This window comes from Strix aluco, chromosome 18 (assembly GCF_031877795.1).
Source record: "Strix aluco isolate bStrAlu1 chromosome 18, bStrAlu1.hap1, whole genome shotgun sequence".
In the NCBI taxonomy this organism is placed as follows: domain Eukaryota; kingdom Metazoa; phylum Chordata; class Aves; order Strigiformes; family Strigidae; genus Strix; species Strix aluco.
In genome coordinates, this window is record NC_133948.1 from 2,515,315 (window position 1) to 2,537,761 (window position 22,447).

Below are 22,447 nucleotides of genomic sequence, written 5' to 3' on the forward strand. Positions count from 1 at the left end.
AAGTGTGCCCATCGCTTTAATATTGAATTAATCCTAGATTATGCACAAAGAGCTCAGGAATTACCATGATTGTTCCCACAGTTCTCCCCTTGCTGCTGGCCTCTGTGAAGCTCTGGAAGCCCCCACTAATCCTGTAGGTCCCTGAAGAAACCCAGAAAGACCCCCCGCAGTCAAGGGACCGTGGAGTCCTCCCAGTTCCTCCCAGCGGCCAGGAAGTGCCTCAGCTCCAGAGCCCCCCCTGAGGTCAGAGTCCTTGAGCAGCCAATTCAGTTCCCCACCCGCACTGACTGGAGTCCTTCTCGCATCCGCAGGCAGCTGAAGGTGTTGTGCTGAAGGAGGAGAGACACCCTGCTCCATTTTCTTTATTCCCAAAACCAAGTCTTGCACCCCCATCTGCTAATTCCTGACCAACTCCCCCCCCCGCCCCAGGCTGGTATTGACTGTCTGCAGCCTTGTGATGGATTTTGCTCCATACCTACTGAACCTGGCAATAAAGGCACTGATAACGAGATACAAGATAACAGCAACCAGCACTGAAATCCCAAAGCTCCCAGGCTGCCGTTAGCATGGCCTCTCTCATGCCAGAGCGTGGTTTAGTCTCACATCCAAGGCTCCCCAGCGCAGCGGCTGGTGGCTGAGCTCTGGAGCGCGCTGTCCTGTGAACCACGTGGGACCTTCAGCCAGACATGGAGCTCAGACCCGAGCGCAGCACCAGGCTGGGGTCTGCACCACCGCGACGTTCCACTCTGGGGACCTGTGTGAGAGTGAGATCGAAGCCCACGCAGGGCAAGTCGGGGGCTGCAGGATCAGGGAAGCACAGCAGCAAATGCCCTGGGGAAATGTCCTCCCCTGGGATCCCGCGACAGATGGGACAAATCACCCCTCGTGCTCACAGACAGACCCCAGGCTGCAAAGCCTTGTTCCTGGTGCAAAGGAGGCCCCAGAAGAGACGTGTCCCTGTCAGAAGAGACGTGTCCCTGTGCCATTTTATTTGGGCCAGAGAAGGGTCAGAGGTTGGGTGCAGGTGCCTGATCACCAGGCCATGCTGATCCATGGCCTATACAGTCATCGTCAGAGCTGCTGCTTTGGTCCTGGCACTCTCTGCCTGATGGAAGAGGACGAGACAGTGGCAGTCCTGATGTTTGGAGGCTTGGTGACTCTCTCGCAGCTCTCAAGATGAGTGTTTTGAAGAAATGCGAGAAGATCTGCTCATCTCAGCACTTCCAAATACCCCAGAGCTGCTGCTTCCCCGTCCTTTCCCCCTGCTCAGTGGATCAGCTGCTAAACACCCTGAAATGCTGAAGTTTGCTGGTTTCTGCCAGAGCACAAGGAAATGCTGCCGAAGGGCTGAACAACAGATGGGATTTTTTTTTTTTTTGGCAGCTAAAAGGTGGTTAAGTAACGCACTAGAATTTCATAATGCCACTAGAATACATTAAGAATATAATCTAGGTAGCAACCCAAGGATAGGGATGTTTGCTTTCATGACACACTCTGTGAACGATTAGTTACGACACCGCTCCCGGCAAATCTGTTTGCAACACCAGCCAGCCCAGAGCTGCAGGGCTCACTGAGCTGCACCGCAGCCACCAGCAGCACTGGGAAGTGGAAGCACAAAAAAACCAGTTTGCAGAGCCCGGGCAGGGGACTCAGGTGTCCTGATATCTGTGTATTGACCTGACCTGCCTTGCTCTGGCAGAAGGAAGAGATGTGTAATTAAAACTCTGCAGTTCCAGAGCTGATGTTACTCCCATCTCCACCACTGACCCACCACAGGACCGTGGACACATCACTGTGGGAGCTGGTTTCTGCTTCCTCACCCCCAGACCAGGAATGACCCATGTCCCTCCATTTGGAGGGTTTAGGGGTGCAGCAGCACCTGCTCTGCACAGGAGAGCCCAGGATGGTGGCAGGGCCAATGTCCCAGTGGCTTCCCAGAGCCCGCACGGCCGAGGGCCTGATCACACCCATCTTATCACTGGGCAGGCGACTGCTGCCAGGGATGTCTGCAGGGCCAGTCCCTGCCAGGGAGAGGAGGATAAAAGAACACAAAGGAGGAAATGAAGCTGTGGAGGCGCAGGCAGCTCCCTGCCCTGCCTGACGGACCTCCCAAGGAAGGACCGGGAGGTACAAAGAGAATTAACTGAGCCTTTCCCACACAGAGACAGCAGCGAGGCCTCCCCTGAGAGGGGAAGGGACTGCCAGGTGTTGAAAAGGCCAAGCCCAGCCAAGCTCTGGGACCCCACTGATGGCAGGACCTTGGTGGAGCAGCACCAGTAATTACAGCTGGGCTGGCGTTAATCTGCTCATCCTGGAGGGGAGTGCCAGCTTCTGAAATTGCTCTTTCCTAGAATAGGAACTCTGTTCCTTGAATGAAGCCAGCAGTGGGAACTGAGCTCCCTTTCTGCGAGCTGCTGGACTCTATGAATGCCAAATGTCTGATGTGATGAAAGGCAAAGGCACTCAGAGGCACGCCACGATCCCCCACCCCGGTGCAGGTGCAGCAAAGCAAGTGTAGAGAGGAAGATGCCTCACCTTCAGTTCTAGAAGAGGACGTGGAGTCCATCTGGGCTGGGAAATCAGAAAACCCCACTGGAGAGCCACAATCTTTTCCAGCTTGCAGTAAAGACCCTGGGCCATCCCCAGCAGGCTGGTGGGGGAATGACCAGGGGGACTTTGGGCACAGGAGCTGCCCCAGGCCGTGGCCAGGCAGCACAGCTCCTGCTGAGGAATGGTCCTCGCCTGGCCCAAGTACTGTAGCGTCGTGCGAGGGGCTTTGTGGTGGGGAGGCTGTCGAACACACGGAATCCTTCTTTGATGGCAAACTCCCAAGCCAGGTCGGCCACGAACTCTGCATCCTCTGGGCTGCTGTCACCTGGGGCTGGCCTCTCTGGGGACAAAAGAATAGGACACTTTTATTTGAAAGAGCCCATGTTACATAGTTACATCCCAACCAGCGCCATGTGTCCTTGTCTGGGCCAGCCCAGCAGGACTCGGGCAAGAAATATGAGAATAACATCTTGTTTTTCTGTGATAAAGCCTCCCAGGCCAGACCTGATGTATGCAGATAAACCGCACTGAGAGTTCACACCACCTCCCTGCTTCTGAATCTCTCTGCCAAGGCGGGTGCTTAGTTTGAAGGTCTGAGAGCTCCACCTGTAGGACACGGCTCTGAGCTCTGCTCAGTTCTCCCGTGAAAGAAAAGAGACCACACAGCAACCTCTGATTGGCACAAACAGCAAACGGGAACAGACCAGGCCTTGCATCCAGCAAAAAGCAGCCGCTGGGGAAGTGCCCTGTGTATGCTTCCCCCTGGCCCTTTTTTCTCTTTGCAGGAGACAACCTGACAACACAGCGCAGCTGTAGAGGCCTCACACCCTCCGGAGCCTGCGCAGGAGCAGGGAGGGAGCTCTGTGCTTTAGACACTCTAGTCCCATCCCTCTTGTTTCCACACAGCAACAACTCGCTGAATGATTGCTTCCAGGTCACTCATCTCCAAATGCAGAGGTGAAACAAGATCTCTCATTTTGAGGCCTTATTTCCCATAAGAGCTCTACGCCAAAAGCACAAGACTGCCAGACATGCCACGTTTTGCTGTAACACCCAGAATTTCAGAGCTCTTGGGATTCACCTGCAGCACGTGCTGCCCGTCTGACCTCCGCGGTTCAGTGTGAGAGCTCTCCCCACGCCGGTGCCTCTGGGGCTGCGCTCTGACTGGAGACCTGTGCAGAACAGACCCGTCGTGCTTGGGTCCCTCACCTGCCAGAGAGCGTCTGTAGAGTCCCTGCAGCATTGCAGCCAGTCGGAAGAAGGCAAAGGCCATGTAGAAATTCCAGTTTTCAGGGTGCTCTGCTCCCATGTGGCCACAGTACATCTGGGAATACTCCTCTGCTGAGGGGACCCCCAGGTGCCCCAAATCACACTTCCTCAAGCCTGGAAGATGTGAAGAGGCAACAGTGAAGCAGCAGACAGTGGGGAGCTCAGAGCTTTCTAGGGATGCCGTGAGGCTTGTGGCAGAGCCGTGCAGCAGAGGGACCTGCACCATCCAACGCCGGCACGGCTGCCGTGCTGTTTCCATACATAACAATGCGGGTTTGGCACCAACCCACGTAGGTGAAATGCACATGGGGCAGTTTTCTTCATTGGGGTGAGATTGTGAAAGCAGTAACTGATGGATCTTCCTCCTAAATGATGGAGTAATTTTCCTTGCTGTTTACCCCTATACTGTTCTTTTAAACAAGTGTATATCTTTGTGGACAAACCCCTTCTGGGCTGGCCTGGTTCACAGCTTTCCACCCAGAAAAGTTCCCTGGCTTTACAGCTGAAGCGAGATGGAAAATAATCCAAATTAACTTTTAAACGCAGTTTGGCAAGCTGTGAAGCAGGGCCCTCCTCTCTGGGCCCATCCCTGACGCGACTGCTAATGAAGATCCGTGTGCATGAAGAGGGTGACGGTTCCAACCAGGACGGGGAGCGCGTGGCAGAGAATCCCCCAAAGGGGTGGCAGATACGAGACAAACTGGGGATGGGGCGACCGTGCACGGTGATTACTGCACATGCAGGAAGATGTTTCCACCCCAGAGGTAGGAAACATCTCTCTTCAGGGAGGGGAGAAAGGGCAGAGCAGGGAATATGGCACGAGACCCTTTCCAGCTGCAGTGAGCCCAGCTGTCTGCTGAGCTTTCTAGGCAGGAGCTAATCTGTTTCTGAACTCTAGTTCACGTGTGTCAAATGTGACTTTGCCCCTCTCTGTACCTCTCAGTGCATTAAAGTGAGGTGGCAGGAAGTAGGCCATACAGTTATTCGCCAAATCAGAGATGGGATCTCCTAGAGTTGAAAGCTTCCAGCCAAGGACAGCAAGGACTTCTGGCCTGTCTGGATGAAAGACCAGGTTGTCCATCCTGTATCAGAGGGAAAAAGAGATCAGAAAAGTCTCAAGAGAGGGGAAAAAATCCCAGCGCTCAGCAGCAGTAGGTGCTTTCCAGTGCTCTTCACTCTCTGCAAAAATTGCTGAGTCCTTTGGGAGGCTGCACAAGTGACAAATTAATTTCTGCAAACATAGGTCAGAGAGGACTGAGATTACTCAATAGTGAACTCCCTGGTTAATGATGAACTGAACTGCACTTCGAAGAATGAAACAAAGTCATTCAGGGCCTCAGATCATTAACAGATGTTACAGGACAGGCTAGCCAAAATGTACAGTGGGCAAATCACTGGTCCAGGGGGATCATTTCAAAGGCACACAATAACTCCAGGCCCTGCGCTGTTGTGTGCTGCAGATTATTTACAGCCTTCACCAGTTTGAGCCCCAGGAGAGGGCAGCAGCTTACTGAGGAGGAAAACAGAGAGGGCAGCCATCCTGCCAGGGTGCAGAGAGCTCACCAGCTTCCAGTCACACTGGAACTGGGCGCTAAACCTTGCGGGAAGGAGCCTTGGCCCAGCACTGGCACACACCCACGCTGCAGCCTCACAGCCCTGGCAGCCAGGGCCTGGCAACGCAGAAGTAGCTCTCTGCATCCCTCCCCTCGGTCCCGAGGCACCACGCTCCTGCAGGACTTTGCCTGTAGCCCTGGCAGGTTTTACTGTACATCCTGCAGCATCTCACCAGCCACCCAAATGCTTTAAGCACCAAATACCATTAGCAACCAGGACTGATCTCTGAGTATTGCAGAAAGAGTTGATGATCCTCCAGTGTTAGACCAGAGTTTGCAGTGGTTGGGTGAAGAAACTGGAACACCAGCGAGGCAGTAAGATTGGAATCGGACATCAGGAGCCCAGGCTCTCCGTTCCTGCCCCTAGTTTCCCTGCTTTAAAATGGGCACTGCTTTAAACTGCCACAGATCAGGAGGCAGATGAACGCTGGGGAAAATAGGAGAGCTCTGGGTGCAAGACAGCACCAGTCAGAGCTCCTGGGATATGTTTCTCATGACAGATGTGAAGGGCTTGTGCCCTCTAGATCTCATTACCTGGGGGATGCTAAACTTGACCCAGAGCCCAGCTTTTGGACTGCTCTGAAGCTGCTGCACCAGCCCAACTCAGCATCTCTTTGGAGTTTGCATATTGCTTTTCCCTCTCTCCTGCCTGGGATGTGCTCCAGGGCGCTGCTGTCAGCCCGGCAGTACCTGAAATCACCGTGCACCACTGTCGTCTTCTGAGATTCAGGAAAATGCAGAGGCAGCCACTCGATGAGTCTCTCCATTGCTGGGATAACGTGAGTTTCCATAGCTCGATACTGCTTTGTCCAGGTCTCAACTTCCCGCTGAATGTAATTGCCTGTAACAGAGGAACGAAGGCTCTCAGGGAGAGAGGAAGGGGCACAAAGAGACTTCAAAAGAGATGCATAAAAGGTGCGTGCAGAAAAAGTCAAACAGCCAAGCAGATCTCAGTCCAGCACCCTGAGATAAGCTCCAAGAGTTTAACTGTGATTTCCAGGGGGTCTCATATATTCTTAACTGGACACTGGGTTTGATATTCGGGTGAAAATAAACAGGTCCTGGACAAAAACGTAACTTTTCCACCAAATCCAAGAAGCTGAGATAGCTCTGCAGAGAGACTGAGGAAGTCTGGTCAGAGGTGGCAGCAAACAAGTTACTCCTGCACCCACAGCGCAGCTCTTGCTCATGGCAGGAAACTCTGGGGATTACTAACAGGAAACACAGACCGGGAGGATCTGAAGCAGCTCTCCACACCCTCCCATCACGCTCTGGGGATTCAGACACCCTGCTGCCCATTTTGCTTTCAGGACTGCCCCCAAGTTCAGCCCAAGTCCTGTACCTGAGCCTATCCTTTGAAATGCTGATGCACAGGAGAGGAAAACAGTGACAGAGGATACAGAGCCTTCTCTCACCGTGCTCCCCGAGGTCCTCCAGCTCAGCTGCTCTCAGGTCTACGCGGTGGATCTTGGAGAGGACTTGACTCATGGCAGCATAAATAGCCCTCCGCTGGCTGGGCTGCAGGGTGGGGAGGGAGACGTCGCCGCAGACACGGCCAGCGCAGTGCTCCATCAGGTAGAAAGGTGTGCCCAGGGTGCTGGTGGAACCAGTGGGTCTGAGGTTAATCCTGCTACCTCCCACCCCTCAAATCTCACCTGCACCTTGAACGTGCCCCCAGGCCTCAGCTGCACAGTGAAGAGCAGCCTCAACAGCGCTTGAGCCTTCATGCCTGGCTGTGGCCTGGGTTTAAGCCCAGCTCAGGCTGCCAGGCAGTGGCAGACGGCTGTGGCACCATTAGTCCCAGCCCCTCCAGCCCCAGGAAGCTGAGCTTGAGGCCAGGCTACACCATAAACCATCTCCCTGCCCACCCTGCTGTGCTCTCAGACTGCACACAAACACCGTGAACGGTGGACACACATTTAGCTGCAGTGCAGAGACTTTATTACTGCAGCCAGCAGAGATCTGAGCGTAGCTGTGCTGGCTGCAGGCTGCACAGGGTGTCGTGGTCGCAGACTTGCTGCTATCGTGGCTGTAGATCTTGGGGCAAGTCTGAGGTCTGGCAGTTAGAAAAATCACCTCCTTATTGGAAATCTGAGCATACCGAGTCAGCGGGAAGCCCTACAACACTTGTTTTCTAGCAGCTTTTCAAAGGAAGACAGCATTTTGATTAATTGTTAAAAGAAGGACATACCTAAAACAAGCCAAATAAAAGCGTTACAGTCCTTTGAACTTCTAGGGTCTCCTCTAGCCCCAGACTGGGCAAACACTAATTAGACCAGTGCACCTCGTGAGGTCTGGCTCCTTTTTCTCTCCTCTCCTTGTCTTTAGGGGAATCTGGCTGAAGTTGTCAAGCACAGAGTGAAAGCTGAGGGCTGAGATTACCTTCTGTCCTGGCAGAGAGCAAGCACAGTGGGAACAGGAACACCAGCCTCAGAGAGTGCCTTCAGTACCCTGCCAGGGCGAGTCAGAGCCGTGTCAGCACAGAAAGGCATTAGGGAATCAATACTAGAACTGCATTGTTGCTAGGCAGACACGCAATATTAGAGTCCTGTGCTCAGTTTTAAATGTTATTTGAGTGAAAGAAGCACATCAAAACCTTCATAAGGCCCAGAGCCCCAAGATCTATCCAACACACTCTGGAAAACCAAGGGGGGATCATAGCTGCTCCCCCACAAGCATCCTGCTGCTGAGGCAGAGACTTCTGGCACAACAAACTGTGTTAATGGTTGGACTGGATGATCTTCAAGGTCTTTTCTAACCGAGATGATTCTGTGATTCTGTGAAACTGGTCCCAGCACGGGGCTAGCCCTTCGCAGGGCTCAGCTGCAGCATTGTGCTGCGACCTCTCTCCCACCTAAGGTGCCAGACGCAGCAGTGAGATCCCGCGTCTCCCAGCGCTGGGAGAGCTGTGGTGTGCCCCGTGGATTGGGAGGAGCAGGGTGCAGGAGCGGGGAGGGGGCTTTTCACAGGCACAGGGTCCTAACGGCACGCTCACCGCCAGCTGCAGGGCTGTGGCACAGCCTCGGCTCTCAATGCGGGATGGCTCACTCAAACGGGTCACAGATCGGGCTACGGAGCCGTGCGAAGGGCAGGGGATGGCAGTGAGGGAGGCAGGTGTGTGTGACGAGGAACAGAAAAGCCAAGGCTGGAATAGAGCTATGTCCGTAGGATGGGGTTGTTTGGCATCTCCTGCAAGAGTCTTCCCCCATCAGGCGGCACGAGGAGCACAGCTGCCCTCTCACCTGTATTCCCTTGCGATGGCAGGGCCTGTGGGAGGCAGGCTGCCACAGGGCTCCTTCTTCAGCACTAGCAAACGATCTCCAAACTTCACTGAATAGGTCCGGGAAGACTGTCCGTGGCCAAACTGCCGTACCATGAGCGGGCCTGAAGGGTTGAGAGCAGAGGATCAGCAGACAGAAGCATGAGCTGGGATTATTTCTCATCACTTCTCCAGGTTCTACTTCCCCTTCCTGTGCCCGGCTCTGAGATCTGACTCACAGTAATCAGCAACCTACACCTTGCTCCTGTGTCCCAAATCCCTGGGAAGCTCATAGATGGCTCACAGGCCAGGAATATTCCTGGCATCTCTTTGGCAACTTGTGTTCAACCCCTCCCAAATGAGGAAGTCCTAAAGTGTTGCTTCCCATTTGTGGGAAACAGTGACAGATCACTGAAACCTGAATGGCTGCAACATCTGCTTGGAGATTAGGAGCCTTTAATTATTATTTTTCAATCCATCTGCTGTACAACAGAAAGAGCCAATGGCTTCAGAATAATCAAGCTTACAAGCTGAAGAGCAAAAAGCACTGCAGTACCTGTTGTGTGGTCACCGAGAACCTTTTCAAGGTACTTTTGCAGATGATCTTTAGGGATTTCCATGCTTGGTCTCACTGAACGAGTATATGGAACAAACCCTTGCAAAGGAAAACCCAGACAGGCTTCGAGCTCTTTGAGTGCTACTTCTGGATCATCGACCTGAAAGCAGGGGGGAGAGAGTAATGCTGGGTGATAGTTAGAAGATAATATTGCCCAGGAAAGAAAGAGCTCTGCACACGTGCGATGCATTTATGTGTGAGTCCAACGGCACTGATCCACTAAGACACACAGGAATTCACAGGTCCTCCCCGGCCAACACAGAGCCCAGTACCATGACCAGTACTCGCTGAGCCTCCCGCCTTGGTCTCTGTCCCAGTCATAGTGGCACAGGCACTGTGAGCTTGGGCTAAGAGCTGGAACTTCCTGTGTGCAGGCCAGGGGAGCAGAGCTCCCTCTTCCCACCAGTCCCATGTTTGTCCTTCCCCCAGTGGTCCCCACTGAAGTAAAACCCTCCGAAGCCAGGGGGGGTTAACCAGTCAGTCCCCAGCTGACAGATCCATGAAGCCTCAGAGCTTCTAGAAATTTACTCAATATGTCTTATTTTCTCCCATCAGGTGGATGTAGTTGTCTCAACCATATGGTTAGGGCTGTTTCTCTAATAGGGAACTGAGGTCCACAAAGGAGAAGCGACTTCTCCAAGGTTACACTGGCAGTAGGGCTCAGAGCTGTGAATGAAACAGGCCGGTGCAGACCTTGCCAGGAACCCTCCCTTTTAACCCCGCCACATCCTGTAGGAATAAGGACAGGCTGAAACAAAAGGCTTGGCAACACGACTCTGCCACTGCCATTTGAAAATCCTGAACCAGTCAAGTCAAACACGGCTTCTGGACTTAAAAACCATACCCAAAGCCCGCCCTGGTTGCACTGCTTTGTACCTTCACTGTTTTAATGCCAAGCTGGGCTGCTGCTTTTAGTTTCTGGCTGCTGTTGTCGAGGAAGATGGATTCCTGGGGCTGAACACCCAAGCGCTCCAAGCACAGCTCGTAGATACGAGGGTCTGGCTTGCGCATTCCTTCCCGATAAGATTCAACCATCTACAGCAACAACAAATGGATTATGCATGAGCCTACTGTGACCACAAACATCTGTGCAGTGTTGGAAGTGGAGGATGGGAGGGTGGGAAAGAGACTGACAGTCTAATTAACATGTGAAATGAAGGACACGGGGAATGGAGGGCTGACAGAGCTGGGTGGGACGTGATTCAAGCGACTGCATGGGTGCCAACTGCCTTGGCTGTGGCTCTGTCAGCTCCAATCAGCTAAACAGGATCAGCCAGTCCTTGGGTGGAAGATATCCAAAGAGATGTCACGATGTGGGAGACTCGCTGGATGTCCCAGACCGTGCTGAACCCACTGCTCAACGCTGTCCAAGAAAGCCTTGGATTGCACCACCTTCCAAATGATCTGGAAAAGCAGTGTCCTGACCACCACACCTCCCAACCACGCCAAAGCAATCTGCACAGCAGCAGAGATGCTGACCATAATCATCTGCCCAAATTCGGATCAAAAATATCTTGGGTCAGTCTCTGAATACTCACATTGTCCTCAAAACCATAAAAAATTCAAGCAGTATTTCACCCCTGCACTGATAGACACTCTAGGAATAGAAATTAATCTATTAGATAGATATAAAAGCCAATGCTAATGGAAATCCACATTCAATTAATCTTTTTTTCCCCACTAATTACGGTGCAGTGCTGTTGCCTGCTGTTAGAGAAGAGCTACACGCATGAGTGATGACACTGGATAGGCCATGGTTATTAAAGTGCTTTGAAACAGTCTGAGATGAAGGGTACCACAGAGCATCACAACAAGAGCATCACTCCACTAAGAGAACTTCACAGGCACCTCTGCCACTAGCACAAGGCACAGAAAGCCGAGTCGATAATGATGTAATGTTAACAAGATGACTTTAAACAGTCCTGGGTTTTAAATGTATCGATACGACTCTTCTTTGCATATTTTACTGTCTTAATCAAGGCTATAAAGCAAACTTACTCCTGAAATTCAAAGATGTGAGTTTAAGGGTTGGACTAGGTGATCTTCAAGGTCTTTTCCAACCTAGATGATTCTGGGATTCTGTGAGTTGGGGCACATAAAAAAGCAAATTTTCTGTCATGCTGAGTTGAGTCCTTGTAGCTGCCTGTTAAGGTGAAGCCACTTGAACCAGCCTCGAGGTTCATGGCTCATCTTCTGCTTCATCTCTGACAAGCGAAGCGTGCTGGGAGAGGGCTCTCAGACAGATCCACATGTTGGGGAAGTGGGATTTTTTGTGGTATAGGGGATGCTTTGCAATTCTTCAGGATGAAACAAGCTTTAAAAGAGTAAGGGCTAAATATAAAGCAGGAAGGGGCACTGGGTAATAACATTTATTTCTCTTGTAGTGTTCCAGCTTCCAAGTCCTTTATTGACATCGCTACCTATGCCTGTTACACGTACACTTGTGGTTGTGTGGGCACTTTGCAATGAATTTTCAAACACACAAGTACCTGCCACTCGCTCAGACCCTCTTCAAGGCCCAGTCACTACAATGAATTATGCCCACAGACTCTTACATTTATGTCTGTTAACATATGCTGCTGGTGGCTGTTCATTTGGTACCTGCATGTAAAGAATTTCAGCTGCTGCTTTCTATAGACCTAGGTACAGAAATGCATTTTGGAATCCATCCAGGCTTACCACATCAAAGTGCTTTCGGTCTAGGGGCAGAAAGCTCTCCACATTCAGCGGGCAGAAGTTGTTGCTTAGAAGAGCTGTCTTAAGTCCTTCTGCACGGATACACTGTACTGCTTCTGCCATTATGGGGAGCTGTTTTATCATCTCATTTCTGATTAAGTCTGAGAGAAAAGAGTCCACTGGAACACAGACATTTGCCTAAGAAACCAGAGAAACCCCAAGAATTGTAATTAGCCTTTATGGTTTTTAAGCAGGGAGGAATATAAGAGTGGTCGGGTAGGCAGGTTGCCCGATCATCTTATCTTGCTGTCCTACTTCCTTTGGCAGCAGAAGGCAGTCAGTGAATCTCCCAGCTAAACTGCTTAGACCAAATAAACCAGCGTTCTCACATTGCTAATTCTACAGAAGCAGCAGTGGACATAAAGGGGTGATTCTGGGAAAGAGGAATGCACCAGGACTGTGCCTGCCATGGAATCAAGGCAGGTTAGAGATAAATACTGCTTTACCATTCAGCAGACAGGAAAGGAATCTGCATTTTAGGCTGAGCTGTTTCAAAAAGACTTCATTAAAAGAAGGATTCTTGCTCTGTGTTCCTGGAGGGGCTTCTACCGATCTTAAGATCTTAAGAACCCTCCCCAGAGACCATGGTCTCCAGCCATTGAGCGTGTCCACGTACGAACTAACAGCAAAAGCCTTTCAGCTGGTCTCTGACTCTCTGACTTCTCATCTTGGCTGATCCTAGAGGTGTCTTGAAAAAAGAAGTTATGAGATATGCAGGGGAAGTGAAGGCAAATTCAGCTGACCATCCTGGCAGGGTACCAGAATGATGATGGCAGTGAAAAGTCCGCCCTGATCAGACAGCAATGCTTCCTACATGGTAAACCCAAACCCTTCCATCAAAGGATTTCTTTTAAAAGCTCCTCTTTCCTCACTGAACCACCACATTGCAGGATCCCTGCAATTTCCCTGCAGTCAGGAAGCACAAAGAGAGGAGGGGGGGAGTTGGCTTACAATCTCAAAGCACTGCTGTCCCAATTCCTGCAAAAACTCCACAGACGTCAGCTCTCCTCTTGTGTACTTCAGAGAGGGGCTATTTTCCCCTCCAGAGAGTATAGCTTGCTGGACGGTGCTGGCTGGAATACAATTCCGGGCCTCCCAGTCTACATAGAGAAAAGTGAGAAAGCCAAGAGAGAGCACATACGGCATCATCAGAACTGGGAAATTAGCTTGAAACCATTCTGAGGCCTGATACATCGACCAGCACTCACGAGAACTGACGTGCTGGGCTGGGGTAATTTACCCAGACACAGAGAGAGGAAGTTTGGGCAGTCCCCCAACTGAAGCATCTCGCTCTAATTTTGGTGTGCTACCCTTGGGGTGGAAACACGGAGTTCTTAAAGCGTGCTGAAGGACTGTACCAACGTCGGGTGGTATCAGCCACCACAGCACGGTTTCATTACCAGCTGGGTTCAGGCCCTGACCCCAGTTGCTGCTTGTTGTCAGTTCTGGTGGCACAATGGCGTAACGTTGTCGTCATCGCAAGTTCTTGAATATCTTACCACAACCAGAGGCAGCTGACAGGCTCACCTGCAATTTATTTTCCCTCCATGCATAGAAACAACGGGAGCAAATGAGGATACACACCTGCAGCTGTCTTGTAGGGGGACGGGAGGAGCACTCCACTTGCGTCAAAGATCACGGCTTTATATCGGCACCATCCAGATCGCCTCCGCTGGATTAACCCCTGTGGGTGCTGCCAGACCCCGGCACAGAGCAGGGAAGGGACACGGGCAACACTCCTCAGGTACATGCTGTGAGCTGCCTGGAGGGCGTTAGGAAAATTCACAACTGGCCTGTGCTGATGGAGGAGAGAGGCGAGGACAAAAAACGTGCAATTAAAAGGGTAAATAGTTATTCATGCGCGTGAAGTGCCCCAGCCAAATCAGGGCACCCCAAATATGGTTTTATTTTATGCCCTTCAAACATCTGAGTACAACACGATTTGACTAATCATTAACACGCACACTACTGGTTACTAATCATAGCAAAACTTTGCAAAGCGACTGCATTTTTGCAATGTTCTTGTTGCTTGTCTATTGATCCGGATATCCATGAAGTCAGCTAAAGTTACCTCTCTATGCTGCCAGACAATTATGGGATGGTTTCAAAGACATGTTAGAGCAGCTATAGGATGCTGGTGTTACCGTGATTATCCAGGGGTATCCTTTATCCGTCACAGACAGCTCTGTGCCATGAAGCAAAGTCCTTATTTCCAGGGCTGGGCTGTCTTTCAGTTTCTTTTTCTTAAGCATGAACCATACCAAAGCTTGGCACAGCCCCGAGCTGCAAGATACAAATGTGGTGGGTGTCAGAGGAAAGGAAGAAATGGATTTATTTTTTTTAATTATTTTTTGGGAGGGGGCTTCAGCCTAAGGGGATGGGGCCTGGCCTCTCCAGCGTGGCTCTGTTACCATGGTAACGGGGCCTGTGGCTCTGGTGCGGGGCTGCCCAGGCAGGACTGTCACCACTAAACCCCCCACCCCCCAGTGTCTCACCCTTTCTCTCAGCCCTGAAATCACACCTGGGGGTGCCGGGGGGTCCCCTCCGTTCCCCGGCCCCTCCTTGGCCTAGTCCAGACCAGGCGTTGCCAGGATCAGGGCAGGCTTCACCGTGCCCTTTGACCGCAGCCCCAGGTCTCGCGAGAACACACCTGGAAGTCTCGCGAGGAGCAGCCGGGAGCCGCTCGCAGCCCCCGCGCCGCCGCCTCCTCCTCATCCGCCGCCGCCGTCGTGGTGTCGTCGCCGCCGTGACGTCATCGCGCCGCCGGCGTGACCCGGCGGGGTCAGAGGGGAAAGGCGCGCGAGGCGGAAGCGGTGTTTCGTCTCCGTTGGGCTCGGAGCGCGGTGGCGGCCCGCGGTGCCCGGGCCCATGAGCGTGTCCCTGGTGGTGATCCGGCTGGAGCTGGCCGAGCACTCGCCGCTGCCCGCGGGCTTCGCTTACAGCGCGGCCGGTGAGTTCCCCCCGGGGCCGGTTCCCTCCCCGCGGGGGACTGTGCCCCGGCTGCGGGGCAGCCCTGCCCGCCGTGGCGGGGGAGGGAGCTGTGCCCTGTCCGCGCCCGGGGAGGGGGTCGGGGTCGCCGTCCCGGTGCTGCCGCTGTGTCCCGGTCCCGGGGCTCCGCTCCCAGCGCCCTGTCCCAACGCCTCCTTTTCCCTGCGCAGCTCCGGAGATGGCTGCGGAGAACACCGGGGCGGCCCCGGCGGCTGTGCCGTCCTGTTTGGAAGGGAAAGGCCCCGGGGAGCGGGCGGCCATCCTCCACCAGCACCTCGGCCGCAGGGAAATGACCGACGTGATCATCGAGACCATCCAGCCGCGGCCAGGTACCGGCCTCAGGGGCGGGTAACGCTCTTTTTCGGGGCCGTGGTTGTCGCCCACCCCGCTTGTGGGGCGGCCCCTCACTGCGGAAGGGGAGCGCAGCGGTTTCCAGGCGCCGGCCCCACCGGTGACAGCGATCTGTCAGTGTGGGGACGGTGGGGGTGCTGCTGGGTTTGAGGGTCTTGAGTCAGTCACACAGGTTGGAAAACGAGTAAAGAAGTTAAGGAATGTCTGTTGGGGGCCGGATAGGAGAGCTGGTTACTCCTAGCAAACATTTCCCGCTCCATAAAGGGTTAATTTATTTTAGACTGTGCCGCGGGCTTGTCAGTTTTTTGCTTGCCAGCATTGCTGGTCTGTAGCTATAAAACCATTCAGCTCTGCAGATGTTTAAATTCCCTGATAAAGCAGCAGTTTAAGGATGGAAGCACCGAGTCTTGTCAAATATCCGAGCTGCCAGCGGAGCAGCACAGGAGGGGCAGCCTGCTCCTCGCCCCTGCTCAGCAAACCTGTCCCAGTTGCTTTGTGTTGATACTGGTGCCTGCTGGGGATTTCACCAGGCACGGTGCAAAACTCTCCTGGCTTGACCTGCAGCAGCAGGGTCCTGCTGGGGGCTCGTGGTGGGTGTCTGGCAGCTCTGGAGTTTCTCCTGGAACAGTGAAGATGAGAGGTGTCTCATTCTGCTGCTTTCCAGGGTTGTAATTTGACTTCTCGGGGTGCTGTTGTGTACGTGCAGGCTGTGCTTAGGGAGCAGCAGGTTTCTGATGCACCATTTGTAACATGGAAACTTTTGGTTTGTAAAAGATGAAACAAAAGCTGCCATGGAAGGAAGAAAATCTTCAGAGGCTGCATCTGCCGAGGACAAAAATAAACATGATGATCAAAGTAAAGAGCGTGAGGCTGCTCCAGACTCACCATCAAAACAGCTCCCTGACCAGATTTCCTTCTTCAGTGGGAATCCCTCGGTTGAAATTGTTCACGGCATTATGCATCTGTACAAAACAAAGTAAGAATGCTTGACTAATTGTAGCTCTAGTAGGAACAAGTGCTCCTGAATAATGCTGTCACCCGGAAGGGTGAGTCTGTCACCCCGGGGCTGTGGCTCCTGAGCTGGGACAAACAGGAAGGGTGACTTGCACCCGGGAGGGCAGACGGGTCCTTGTGTTAATGGTAGAGCTTGAGGCTGGCCCGGGTCCCGCGGCTCCGGGTTGAGAGGGCTTGTCCCAGGGGCTGTAGACAAATGTGGGTTCCTTAAAAATGACAGCTGAAAGCAGCTTCTCAAGGGATCCCACAATGAAATTGTGATCTCTGGGGTCTTGGCAGCAGGCCTGAGGAGCTGTCTGAGGCAGGAGGTTTCACCCCATGTTTCAGGGATTACAATTTCATGCTGTTCCCCTATAATTGTGTGAGAACTTCCATTTCAGCTCTTCCTGAAAGCTATCAGGAGACACTAAATGGGCATTTGAAATAGTAACAAACATTGCTCGCTTGTGCTAGGAGTAGTTCTGAGCACCCGTGGCTTGCCAACTTCAGCTGTTCTTATAGAAAAACAGATGTCAAATTATTCCTGACAAAATCATTGTTTATTGGAGCCGCCCAGTTTAACCCTTTGCTAAAGAGTAATAGTTTCACGTGGATACGTTGGACTCTTACCACAGCCCCTTGCTTCTCTTTCTTAATATCTACAAATATACAAAAGAGGATTAAGCTCGACGACAAAATTATTGTAGTAACTGCAGTTGTTGGAAATGCGATGTGTCCAGCTGTGCCTTTGTTCTCTCTGAACTGAGATGAAGTTGTGTCACTGTTGTCTCATCAGCAAGATGACCTCTTTGAAAGAAGACGTGAGGCGCAGCGCCATGCTGTGTATCCTCACGGTCCCTGCCACCATGACCAGCCATGACCTGATGAAGTTTGTGGCCTCCTTCTACGAAGTAATCGAGCACATGAAAATCATCCGAGATTCCACTCCAAACCAGTACATGGTGCTGATAAAGTTTAGCTCTCAGGTAAGAGCTGGAAGTCCCTTTGCTGTAGAAGGGACTGCGCTGTCGTATAGAACCGCTGTTTGGGAGCGCTGTCGGGCTTTGCTGGCCAGCTGTTAGCCAAGATTGTGCTTCACCTTGGGAGAAACAGTCCTGTCCTGTTGCCCAGGGCTTTCCTGGGGCTGCTGACTAGGGTTAGTCCCACACCTTGACCTGGAGGCAAGTGTCTGCCACGTTCTAGCTATCCTATTTCTTGTTGGCAGGATATTTAAAAAAAATAGTAAGGATACACAGTTCTCTGCTGTCTCAAAGCATATTAAAAAAGAGAGCAGTGCATTGTACTATGCCGAACAGAAAGGACCCGGCCAGTGGGGCTTCGTTTGAATTTTAGGAAAGGCTTATTCTGCTTTTCTGAGGAGCTGGGTGGTTTCACAGCCACTGCCAGTACAGTGGGAAAAGGACAGTCACCCCCAAAACTGGGAGCCTAGGGCGTGAACTGATAACCAGATAACAGAGTTTGCTGCTTACAGGTCCTCCTGAACTATGGCCTCAAGTTGCGCCAGGGAAGGTTTAGACTAGATGTCAGGAAGTATTTCTTTACAGAACGGGTTATTAGGCAGTGGAATGGATTGCCCAGGGAGGTGGTGGAGTCCCCATCCCTGGAGGTGTTTAAGAGTAGGGTCGACATAGCGCTGAGAGATATGGTGTAGATGGGAACTGGCAATGCTAGATTAATGGTTGGACTAGATGATCTTCAAGGTCCTTTCCAACCTAGTTGATTCTGTGATTCTATGTAGCTTTAAGCTTTTCCCCTGCCAATTCCCATGTGGACTTGTACCTTCTCTTCTCCCAACTGCAAATGACTTATTTTGGGGTTCGGGGAGAGGTTCCCCCCAGCTGTGAATGCTGCGTGAGGTATTTCCCATGCCTGTTGCACAGATGTAGTATTGGTGTGCGTTTTGTGCTCTTTGCAGTAGTTGCAAAGGTGCATTTTGTACTTCGCTGTATCAAATTACACTGGCAAATACCTAGTGCTAAACAGCCTTGCAGCAAATCCGTAAACTTGGACTCGATCCACCCAGAAATTCCTGTTTCTTAGGAAATTCCCTGAAGGCCTGTTCCCCAGTGACCCCTAATGACTGTGTCTGCAGGTAGCAAAAGCAAATCTCAAAGGCCTTAATGCTTCTGGCTGGAGTGAGCAGGAATATGGGAATATGGCCTTCAGCTAATTTGCCTCAATCTGGTGCGATCTTTTACAAGAGAAAGGGTTTGGGGAGGTTACTGAGTGAAAGTGGGTGATGTATTTAACAGGTTTTGTTTTGGTTCTGCCTCTTTGCAAGTGCCTCTCAGGCACGGTTCAGAGCGTGCCTGAATTGTGACCAGTGAAATGGATTCTTTCCCACAGTTAAATTGCTGTTTCTTTCCCTGACACGAGTATCAGTGTCCTGCAACGTGGCCCTCTTAAATTTTTGCAGAGACCAAATTTGCTTTGCAAATGCACTGAAATTGCTGACAAAGGGCAAATCGGATGCTGAAGGGAAATCCGTTATTCCTGCCGAACGCTCGAATGTCAGAGTAGCTGTCGTTGCCGTGAACTTCACTTGTTGTCTTCAAGTGGTACCGCTAAACCCAGTGCCAAAATGCAGTGCCTGCTGGCAGGAGCTGAAATATCTCCTCTGGTGTTACGGGGCTTGGTGGAGGGGAGAAGAGAGGGTACAGCCGATTTCTCCTCCTCTTCCTGGGTTGTATCAGCTGCGGGTTTTCTCTTTTTAACTGGTTTCCTTGGTTTTGTGCACAGGCTGATGCAGATAGCTTTTACATGGCGTGCAACGGCCGGCAGTTCAACTCTATAGAGGAGGATGTTTGCCAGCTGGTGTACGTGGAAAGGGCTGAAGTCTTCAAATCAGAAGATGTAAGCTTGTTTTGGTTTGTTTTTTGTTTTGTGTTCCCTGCACTTCAGAGAATTTGAATGGGACGATTTGGACTGGGCAGAACGCTGTAAGAACTGCTTTCCTGCCTCAACCCAAACCCTGTTTCCCATTCCAGTGCTACTTGGGAGAGTTTGTTTGGTGACTTCACAGGCTTCGTGCCTCACCACTGCAGCATCTCTGACCTGACCCTGCCACGGGCAATAGATCGAGTGAATCCAGAAAACAGAACGGGGCTGGTTGCAGGTGCAGCCACCGCACTGAGCCCGTGGTGTGATGAGGATCCTGGCTGTGGTCTATTGAATGCTGTGGATCATGTTGTGTTTGTTGGTTGTTTTTTTTTTTTTTTCCCCTAAATTTCTAACCCCTGTGTAGACTCACAGGATTACTCTGTAGTGTTTTTGCACCCTAGTGCCAGCACTAATGGGAGAGAACTTTGACTTTTTCTTATGTGGCTGCTTCATTTATGGTGATTGGAGGGTGCTGAGCAATTTGTCTCTGCTTGGTCTTTTGAAGGGGGCCAGCCTGCCTGTGATGGATCTGACGGAGCTCCCGAAGTGCACGGTGTGCCTGGAGAGGATGGATGAGTCCGTGAACGGGATCCTTACCACGCTGTGTAACCACAGCTTTCATAGCCAGTGTCTGCAGCGGTGGGAGGACACCACGTAAGAGGCTTTTCTTTATTTCCATATCTGAAACTGTTTTGAGTGTGGTGGTTTCATGCTGACAAGACTGGTTCTGCTTATCAGAATGTGGGGGCAGGAATTACTGCAAGTTCTAATGCTCTTTTTTTTTTTTTCCCATTAAGGGACTCTCAGAGAGAAATCTCCCCGCCAAATTTAATTGAAGAGTGTCTCCCATGGGCCTCACTGCTAAGGCAGGAAGGGAGTCGTAGAGTAATGCTGATTATTTTAAAATAGTGTAGGATAAAAATACTGAGGCAAACAGCACTGGATGCACGCACAGCCCTGTTTCACTCAGTCATTCGTGCGCTCGGCGTAGCTGAGGCTGTGCTGGAGGCAGATCTGCACCTCTGGCTGGAGCTTGGGAGTCCTTCGGGGAGCCTTGCAGTGCTGCTGCCTCATTTAGAGGATGCAGGTGTGCAGGGGGACAGGACGGGAAAGTGAGACAGAAAGGAGACAGGGAGGAGGGGATGGGGACAAGAAGTTGGGAAGGGGAAGCAGGATGTACAAGGTGGGTGTGGGCTGAGTGAGGGGAGCGGCACTGGGCAGGGCTGGGGGTCGGACATGAGTCTGTCGTTAAAGCAGCTCTTTCTGCTGCTGCTGACCCTTCCCTGTTCTTGCTCTTACCATCTTTCACACCCCTGTGGATGGGGATTTCAGGGCGTCTGAGCTCGTGACTGCAGAGCCCCCTGGGTGCTATCAGTCGTGTGTATTTTGCATTCTTCTGGACGCTGTTTTACTGCGCATCAGGTGGTCAGAGATAGTGCAGCAGAAGGCTGCTGGTCTTCACTGTCGTCTTTTCTCTGTCACTGGTACCCCTGATTGCCCGATTCTCTTGACAGGAGTGTAAGGAAAATTTTATCCCTCTGTATATCATTTGTAAGCCAAAGTAACAGAACCTCGGTAAGATTAATCAGATTTGTAGCTATTCAAGTTTATGGGCTGCTTTGCTCCATAAATCAAAACCAGTTTAAATTTGAAGCAGTGGAGCTTAGCCAGTGTAGGAGCAAGATCCAAAATAGCACTTAAATATCTAATATACAATTTAAGCAGAACTTATGTTCCCGGTCTAGAAGAACGATAAAAGAAAATCCCTGTCCACTTTGCTTAGGCGCCACGGAGGCTGTAAGTGCCTGAATTTGTATAAAAAGCCGACTGCAATCCAATTGTCTCCTCCCTTGAATATTTCTGTAGCTTATCCAGCAGCTAATGAAAAATACATAAACAGTCCTGAGAGCAGCACGCGCAGCCTCAGTTCCCCCTCTCCCTAGCTGAGCTCCTAGGGCTTGGGGTCTGGACAAAGGTACCCTCTGGCTCTTGGGTCTTCTGTCTTTCCGGCAGCACAGTGGTATAGTTCCAAAAGAAATGATAGCAGGGTGCCTGCTGCTGATTTGGGGTACAGTTATGGGATGTTCTTCCTGGAAGGGCTGAGGCTGAGTCCATTGGGTTGGGGTGAAATTGAAGCACCTCCTCATCTCTTTAGGGTTGTTTTAAATACTAAGGTATGTTTGCAAAGTGTAGGTACCTCCCTCTGTTACTCAGCCTGTCCTCAGCAGTGTGTAGTTACAGCATCTTTCCACAACAGTGTGTAGCTGCTGCATAAAAGCCTGCAGGTGACGGAGACCTGAAGATATCAGCTGGCAGCAGTCTGGAGGAGCAATGTTCAGAGATGTGTAACACCTCCATACAACTGCTTCTTGCACTGTTTATGGCTGAGGTGGGGAAGTGTTTCTTGAGCTCGGCCGTGGCTGTTTCGCTCACTGGCAGAGACTGACATTGCTGGCAGCCCCACTGATGCTCTTGGTTGCAGATGTTCTCTACGCTTGAACTGCAGCAAAACCAGACCAAGCTGAGACTGTGAAATGGCTTTGGAAGAACTGTTCTTTGTTCTTCTGTCACTTACTGGGTTAAAAACAGCAGCTTTGTGTGGAACAGAGGCAAATTTGAGTGGGGTTAACGTGAACTGAGAGATGTGCGCACATAGGGAGCGTCCCAATGCATCAGGCGTTTCCTTTGAGCTCTCTGGCTCTCTTTTTAATTACCATAATATTAAGATGGAGCTCCTTGTGTCTAATCATGATCCTTGTTGCCCTCCAGGTGTCCTGTCTGCAGGTACTGCCAAACGCCTGAGCCAGTGGAAGAGAACAAGTGTTTTGAGTGTGGAGTTCAAGAAGTAAGTAGGTGGGTGGATGGTGACTGAGATCTAGACCAGATCTGACTGCACAGCTGCTCTAGTTGCTTTTGGGGTTAATTCTGTGGCTGCTTTTGGGCTGATTTTACCAGACAGTGGTGTATCTGCTTTCCTTTTGAGTTGGAATCAGTACTGGGAAGGGATCTTACCTCACAGATTCCCTGTTCTGACAAATCTTTGTTTCTTAGAAAGAAGTATTAGCATATAAGCTGATCAGAGTGTGCGTGATGAGTATGATAGCAGGCAGGTAAACTGGCACTGAACTTGGCGGTCCCTTCTAGCCTGTGCTCTTCAGAGCTTGCTCTTGT

The 22,447-nt window shown here is 51.5% G+C and overlaps 2 protein-coding genes across 2 annotated transcripts in view; one reads left to right on the forward strand and one right to left on the reverse strand.

Moving 5' to 3' along the window:
* ACAD10 (acyl-CoA dehydrogenase family member 10) lies at window positions 1-14,866 on the reverse strand. Its single transcript, XM_074844667.1, is given in 16 exon segments — window positions 1-1,105; window positions 2,536-2,663; window positions 2,666-2,890; window positions 3,760-3,933; window positions 4,756-4,901; window positions 6,123-6,273; window positions 6,848-7,029; window positions 7,815-7,883; window positions 8,675-8,816; window positions 9,248-9,407; window positions 10,184-10,342; window positions 11,987-12,181; window positions 12,995-13,143; window positions 13,628-13,805; window positions 14,188-14,326; window positions 14,694-14,866. Coding segments are annotated over 16 exon segments (2,310 nt in total). The 5' UTR covers window positions 14,759-14,866; the 3' UTR covers window positions 1-1,057.
* Window positions 14,780-22,447, forward strand: part of BRAP (BRCA1 associated protein) — a 15,982-nt gene continuing 8,314 nt past the window's right edge. Inside the window, exons 1-7 of the mRNA XM_074844668.1 lie at window positions 14,780-14,993; window positions 15,202-15,360; window positions 16,157-16,358; window positions 17,172-17,361; window positions 19,136-19,249; window positions 19,782-19,930; window positions 22,046-22,121. Of these exons, the coding sequence (XP_074700769.1) occupies window positions 14,912-14,993; window positions 15,202-15,360; window positions 16,157-16,358; window positions 17,172-17,361; window positions 19,136-19,249; window positions 19,782-19,930; window positions 22,046-22,121 (972 nt within the window). The 5' untranslated portion in view covers window positions 14,780-14,911. The remainder of the gene's footprint in view (window positions 14,994-15,201; window positions 15,361-16,156; window positions 16,359-17,171; window positions 17,362-19,135; window positions 19,250-19,781; window positions 19,931-22,045; window positions 22,122-22,447) is intronic.